Source organism: Danio aesculapii, chromosome 20 (genome assembly GCF_903798145.1).
Source record: "Danio aesculapii chromosome 20, fDanAes4.1, whole genome shotgun sequence".
NCBI classification, from domain to species: domain Eukaryota; kingdom Metazoa; phylum Chordata; class Actinopteri; order Cypriniformes; family Danionidae; genus Danio; species Danio aesculapii.
Window position 1 is genome coordinate 39,672,572 of NC_079454.1, and position 7,926 is coordinate 39,680,497.

The window sequence follows — 7,926 nt, forward strand, 5'->3', positions numbered from 1 at the left end:
TTTTTTATTTGTTTGTTTTTTATTCATTTGCTTTATTTATTTATTTTTTTGTTTTTGTATTTGTTTGTTTGGCTTTTATTGTTTGATTTTATTCATTTGTTTGTTGTTGTTTTTTTATTTTTATTTTTTTATTTATTTTTTTTTTTTTTTACTCGTTTTTGAATTTATTTTGAATTTTTTTTTGTTAGTTTTTTTTTTTTTTTTTACCTATTTTTTATTTTTTTTGGGGGGAAGAGGAATTAATTTGGATGTTCTGGATCCATAGCATCATTTATTGAAAATCATTTACATTTTCATTGTTATGTTTATGTTATTCCTTGTTTTTAAATATTCTTTATCTGTGCAGAAAACCGTCTATGGTGCCAATGTTGTGATCTTTGAGGGAATCTTGGCTTTTGCCAACAAGGAGCTTTTAAAGGTAAGCCTCATTTTACAATAAATGTGCTACACTGGCTATAATATGAAGCTCTCAGATATAATCTTGAACTGTGTTTTCTGATATCACAAAAGGCTTTCAGAAAAAGATAGAAATGGGAAGAATAATGGAAAGCTTCAAAGCCTGAAATATAGAAGAGCGTCATGGGAGTCATAAAGCTGAAAGGGAGAAATGGAAGTGTAATAAAAGATAAGGTCAAGTGAAAAGAGATGGTTGTATAATGATAGGAAGAGGAGAGAGGAGTATTACAGTATGTTGTGTATTCCCATTATATAAATCATAAAGATGTATACAGCTATAAAAAAAAAAAATTAGTTTCTCTGGTTTACTATATATATGCATATATTGGTCTATATGCTTGCACGCTATATACAGTTGAAGTCAGAATTATTAAACCCCCTGAATTTTTAGTCCACCTGTTTATTTTTTTCCTCCATTTCTGTTTAGCGGAGAGAATTTTTTTTTTTTTTTTTTTTTTTTTCACTCATTTCTAATAACTGATTTATTTGATCTTTGCCACGATGACGGTAAATAATATTTGACTAGATATTTTTCAAGACACTTCTATACAGCTTAAAATGACATTTAAGGGTTTAACTAGGTTAATTAGGTTAACTAGGCAGGATAGAGTAATTAGGCAAGTTACTATATAACGATGATTTGTTCTGTAGACAGTCGGAAAATAAATTAGCTTAAAGGGGCTTATAATATTGACCTTAAAATGGTTCATAAAAAAATAAAAACTGTTTCTATTCTAGATGAAATAAAACAAATAAGACTTTCTCCAGAATAAAAAATATTATCAGACATACTGTGAAAATGTCCTTGCTCTGTTAAACATCATTTGTGAATTCTAAATTTAACTGTGTGTGTGTGGATAGATGTGTCTGTATATATGTATGTGTGTGATACTGATATTTCTTTCCAATTTTATAATAACACTACCATTTTTTTATTACTTCAGAAGAGTTGAGAAAGCAAAATAAGCCTAAGTTTTAGTCACAACATATGAAAACACTTGTTTTTTTTGACCAGTTTTAATTTTCTAAAAAGTTAACATTTTACACAAACCCATAAATAATAAATGAGTTAAATGCAGAGAAACTTTTTAACTCTCCTCTAGTTTTTCATAGTTGTACGAATATTTGATTTTCATAGTAATGTTTTTTTTTTTTTTGTCATGAAAATAATGTATTGGTCTTAAAAGTAGGTCTCATTATCATTATCTAAATGTTTTATTTTTTTATTTAGGATGAAATGAGCCTGGCAATTTCACAGTCTAGTGTATTTGAGAAATGGATGTCATTCCCACATCCTGATGAGTTTAAGGAGAGAAGATTCCCTCTCTGCCAAACCATAGAAAGTGACATTTTAGAGACTACAAGTCACGCTTTCTGTTCTGAGAGCACATTGGATGTTTTTAAAAATGTATGCCATGGAAAATCTTTAAGTTATTTATCATACTTTTTTATTTTTATTTATTTTTTTTACAATTAAATTATTAAATTATTATTTAATTATATTATTTCACTTTCATAAAGTTATTATGTTTATCTATATTAATCTTGCTCTACAAAACCGATTGACAGTTAAATATAACACATTCTAGATGCTATGCTATCATTTAGGGCAGTGTTTCTCAACCATATTCCCGGAGAACCACCAGCTCTGCACATTTTCCCTGTCTCCTTAATCAAACACACCAGATTCAGATCATCAGCTCATTAACAGAGACTGAAAGACCTGTAATGGGTGTGACTGGCAAAGGAGATATTCAGTGTTGGTGGTCCTTCAGAAACGTGGTTGAGAAACCCTGATTTAGGGGAACAACTAGATGTTTTGATGGAGAATAAATATGTAAAGTCTTATTCTTAAATCCTAGTCCCATTGAAACTGCACATAGTCTCTGTCCTCAGTTGTCCATTTTTCCTCTCCTTGTGTTCTTTTGGTCCTGCATGCTCTTGTTTTTCTTCACTCAATGAAGATGACTGATTTGTCTCTCTCTCTAATGGTGAAGGTGAGGGCCGGCTACAGGAAGTGAATAGGTGGCGTTTATCTGCGCCAGTGTTGACGTTTCCCATTGCCGGGTTTCGATTCACTCTAGCGCGAGGTGTCTGGAAATCTATACAAATTATAATAGGAGTTATTGTCTATGCTTTGGCAAAGCAGTTCATCCTGGTGTGATTTATGAGCAGCACATGTGGTGCAAAATGAATGAAACTCAACAAACGGTAGAAGCTTTAGCATTTTCCTTTGTCGGTTAATGATTGGTTCTGGATTTTAGTGCAACTTGTTTTTTTCTTTGAATACCATGACCGCTCACCTTCATTCTTTCATTTGTAAGAAATGAAGGTTCGTTCTGAAAACAAAAGTGATGACGCACTGTCATTTAAACCTACTATACACTAATACACTTGACCTTCGTTCTTTCAGTATTAAGCCTTATTCAAACTATGAGTGACTTGAAGTGGCAAAGCGACCATTCGTTTCAATGTAGAGTGAAGACTGATTTGTACTCGACACGTTCACTTGAGTGCTCGTGGTGAATGTGGCATCGCAGAGGTTTGCTTTGGGTACGCGCAACATGATTTCAACATGATTTATCATCAGGTACGACTGTACAGACATCTTTATGATCTGTCCATGCGTGGTCATAGGGATAACCAAATGACCAATAATTCTTGGTTAGAAATTGCAACAGCAGTGGGAAAAGAGGGAAATTTTTGTTAAGTTTAGAAAAACTTGAGGGGTAAATTTGTTAACCAAAAAAAGAGGCCATGGCAAAAGTGGAGACCCAGGGGGTTTTAATACACAATTACAGAATATATTTTTCCACCATTTATAGATTTCATATATATTACATGTATTACAATTTTGAGTTTAAAACAATTTAATAGTTACAAAACTAAAATGAAGTAACAAATTAATTATTTCATTAACTGGAAAAGAATATTTGAACCTATCACTTTACAATATACTGATGCCCTGTTTTTCGGAGCTTTATTGATCATAATGGTATTGATCATATAAGCAAAGGACACAAACTAGCTAGACAGTAATGTGTGAATTATGGAGTGGGCTAAATCTGTAAAACAAACAAACATTTTTTAGTAAGTGTACTTTATTTGGGCTTTTATGCTTGCCATAATAAAATATATTTGTAGAGCAACCCATATTCTGTTGTCATCAACATTTTAATAAACTTTAATAGGTAGAACTGTCCGAGATATGAACAAAAGCAAGTGATGCATCAAAGTTTGATTTAAAAAAAAAAAAAAAAAAAAGTCTTGAGCGGTTTTAAAAATCTTTAGAATCATTAAAATAAATGATAAAAATAAATCGTTTAACATCTTTAATGATATTAATGATATGACGTAGTTACGGAAACTTAGTTACGTATTCGTCTGAGACTTTACGGTGGGTTTCTTTTGACCGCCCCCTGTTGTTTAAAAGAATATTACTACAGCGAATGCTTCAAGTATAAAAGCCTTGTCTGTTTCGTGAGCTGTGTGCGCAGTCAGTGGAGCTATAGGAGCACCACTAGAGCTCACCTGATCCTCTCAGCTCATTCAGAGGCCGGTTGTATTCTCCGTGCTGTAGACCTACACAGACCCGCATGCGCAAAAGTACTGATACGGACAGCACAAAATATCTAATTATGCACACAATGTGTTTACTGTATGAAGTAAGCACGTTATCAGATCATGCTTATGATTATTACTCTTTTCACAGACAACAGGGGTGTATTTCATGAACTGTAAAGGGTTGTTCTGCTACTACTAATGTGTATTTCGGCATTTGAGAACTAAAATAAGTCTTTTGTGATTGAAAACACAGATTATTTGTGATTTAAGACAAGAGCGGCGCATGGCGCTGTGACCACCGCTGTAGTGAACTCATCAAGGGCTAATGAGCAGCCGCAGACTGAACTGTGAAGGCGGAGTAGGTTTATCTCCATTTGCAGAGTTATTTAGTTTTACTTTGTTATAAACAGCAGACACGTGCAAAAGGGGGTTTGGGTGCTCGATGTTAGAGCATGTTAGGCTAAATATAGTCTGATAACATCGCTAATTGGGGAAAACTGCTGCCTGTTTTTCTGTTCATTACAGGTCATTGAAATTCAGTTTTTTAGTCGGTGAAAGTCGTGAAAAATTAGATTTTTTTTTTTTTTTTCCTTATTCTTTTTTGCTTCGAGTGGGAACTGGGAAGCCTGAAATCACTGCTTCGCTAGATTAAATAGGTTTTATTGTCCTGATTTACCACTTTCACGTCAGTTATGGAAAATACTTCACCCTCTGGAGAAATTCAAAACAGCAGCATATAAAAAATACCACATTTCTGATTGTGAACAGTTTTAAAATATTATATCAATACTGGAATGGATTTAACATCTTGTCATTGAATATAGTGACAGTTCACCTTTCATTTGAGAGATATACAAGCAATGAGGGATGACTTTCTGTCCATTAAAACTTGAAATACACTTGACCTTTTACCCCATTCATATACGTTTCTTGCACTCAAAGATTTACCTCGTCGTGTTAGCAGGCCTGCTGGCTCTGCTGTTTAAGGGTGTTGGATTGTTTATCGTTACTCTCAAATGTAATGTCTTCGCTGTATCTTGTCGGCTCATTGAATGATATTCATTTTTAGCTTCAGTGTCGGCACAAGCGATCTGTCTTGGGTAGTTGGCAATACGTTGCACTACATTGCTTTTGATTGATCCTGACTTCTCTCTTTGCTGAGCCATTTCTTTTTTTACTTGCTATCAGCTAATGCCGTTGAAGGATCAGATGCTGGTTTTCAGTAACAGGAACCGTCGAGGAGAGACAGTTGTTGATTCTGAACAGATTGTGCCTGCTTTGGTGTATTTACATCACTTGACTTAATGGAAATCAGGTTTTACCTGTATGATTTAATAGGGAAAAAAATCAGATGTTGAAGAAAATTGAGTTTGATGTTGAAAAGCAAAGCAGTTGAGTTTGTTTTTCTCCACGGAGAAACTGATTTTGAATAACACATTTATCTAACATCATTTACAAGGCATACTGTTTTTGTTGTCTGTAATAAAATACATTTGCTTAAGTTTTATATCTGAATACAAAATTAGTAGCCTTCATTTGAAAAAATGAAAAGACTTGTCAGATTTTATTTAAGAGAACAGGCGTTAGCTGTATGCTCTTCATTTCTGACTGATTCAGGCAGCTAACGCTGCTAACAGCCGCTTTGAGCCTCCGAGTGTACTGTTTACACAGCGCCAAAGCATGCGCTTGTAGGGCAGTGACATTATATTAGCTGACCAATTAGAGCCTCTCGAGGGCGGGTCTTTCAGAGGAACTAGGAAATATGACAGTCGTTTTCATCATAGTTGAGTAGCTGTATATAATCAAAGTAAGATATCAAGATATATAAAAAAAATGTGATTTTTCTACAAAAAGCATGAGCACTCATTGCTTTGCATCTTATAAACACAACAAAGCCTTAAAAATGCACTGTGGACCCCCCCCCCCCCTTTAGAAAAATGTAAAACTTGGTTCCTGCCAAACTGAAAGAAGACTTTCTCCAGGAAAAACAAATAAATTCAGTGAAGTTTACCTTGCTATTAAACATTGCTTTAGAACTTTTGAAAAGTAATTACAAATTCACAGAAGGGATAATAATTTTACCTTCAACTGTACATGTAATATACAGTTGAAGTCAGAATTATTAGCCCCCTTTGTTTTTGTTTTTTTACTTTTTTAAATATTTCCCAAATGATGTTTAACAGAGCAAGGACATTTTCACAGTATGTCTGATAACATTTTTGGAGAGTCTTATTTAAAAATTTTAAAAACCATTTTAGGTCAAAATTATTGTTAATGTAGTTAACATAGTTAAGCCATTAAAAGTCACTTTAAGCTGTATAGAAGTGTCTTGAAAGATATCTAGTAAAATATTTACTGTCATCATGGCAAAGATAAACAAAATCAGTTATTAGAAATGAGTTATTAAAACTATTATGTTTAGAAATGTGTTGAAAAAAAATCTTCTCTTCGTTACACAGAAATTGGGGAAAAAAATAAACGGGGGGCTAATAATTCAGGACAGCTAATAATTCTGACTTCAACTGTATATTTGAATATCAGCTCTGTACAGGCCACATTATCTTCCAGCTCTGCTATGTGGCAAGCTTTTTTGCTGGAGGAATCTTGATACTTTATAACCCTCAAGTTATTATATGTGCAAACATGGGAGAAGGATAGGGGACAGTGCTGGAGGAAATGTGGAGAAGACTGGCAAGAAGTAATACAAATTTTTGGTGATGGACTTGTCTTTTACCATTATGCTGGCTGCAATATTTCCCAGGGATATTGTTGTAAAAGAGAAGTATTTATTACAAATATTTCTAGCAACCAGTAAGAAAACTGTGACTCAAAAGTAGCTACAACTTGAACCCACTAGAGTATCTTGGAAATTGTATCTAATGTTCAAAAGATGGAGAGGATAACTTTTTCTTAAAAGCTACAAATGGACAAATACCTGCAATATTGGGAGAAATGGATTGCACTTTTGCCTTCACACAGTGTAAAACGATTTTGATATGCATTTGGGAATGTGACCTGTAAGGAAATATGTGACCAGTCAACTGTTGATTTTAAGTTCTCATGTGTTGTTGTATTATTTTTAATATTTGTATTTCTTTTCCTATTTCTTTCTTCAAAAAGAAATAAAAATACAGTATCAAAAAAGAAATGTGTATATATATTACAGTTTTCAGTGTTGTGTGATCTTTTAGAGCTTGTTTTCATGCTAATTAAAAACCACTGTGTTCTTTTTGTGGTAATCAAACAGTTTTTTTCAAGAATTGATGACTAATAAAGATCAAAATAACAGTATTTATTTGATTTAATGCAGTTTTGCTACTCATTATGCTGAAAAGAAAGCTCTACAACCCACGCTTGAACTACAGCAGAAAGAAAATGTACTGTCCTTTACAATTTTTCTGTTTCTCGCACATTTTTTGAGTTTGACACACTTGGTGTTGTATTTCTGTTTTCAGCTGCTAGACATGAAGGTGTTTGTTGACACCGACTCCGACATCCGGCTGGTCAGGCGTCTGAAAAGGGACATCACTGATCGAGGACGTGACATTTCAGGTGTCATTAAACAGTACAACAAATTTGTCAAGCCGGCGTTCGAGCAGTACATCGAACCCACTGTGCAAGTTGCAGACATTGTGGTCCCAAGAGGTATGAGCATTTGGAAATTGTTGCGTTTTCTAAACTTGATGCAAAACATGAAGTCATGTTTACTATTAATCCTGTTTTTTTATATTTGTATGAAAGTAAGTCATTTTAAAAGAATGGTTCACCCAAAAGTTTTTATATAAATTTATTCATTCTCAGACTTTCCAAGGTGTAGATGACTTTTATTTTACCAAAATACAGAAAAATTTTAGCTGAAAACGTACTTGGTGATTCATAAGAATCAAGTCAACGATTACCAGCACT

At 33.6% G+C, this 7,926-nt stretch overlaps 1 protein-coding gene across 1 annotated transcript in view; it reads left to right on the forward strand.

Annotated features, from left to right (window-relative positions):
- The window catches only part of si:ch211-243j20.2 (uridine-cytidine kinase-like 1), a 50,400-nt gene that overhangs the window by 19,372 nt on the left and 23,102 nt on the right, over window positions 1-7,926 (forward strand). Inside the window, 2 exon segments of the mRNA XM_056481103.1 lie at window positions 347-418; window positions 7,476-7,665. Of these exon segments, the coding sequence (XP_056337078.1) occupies window positions 347-418; window positions 7,476-7,665 (262 nt within the window).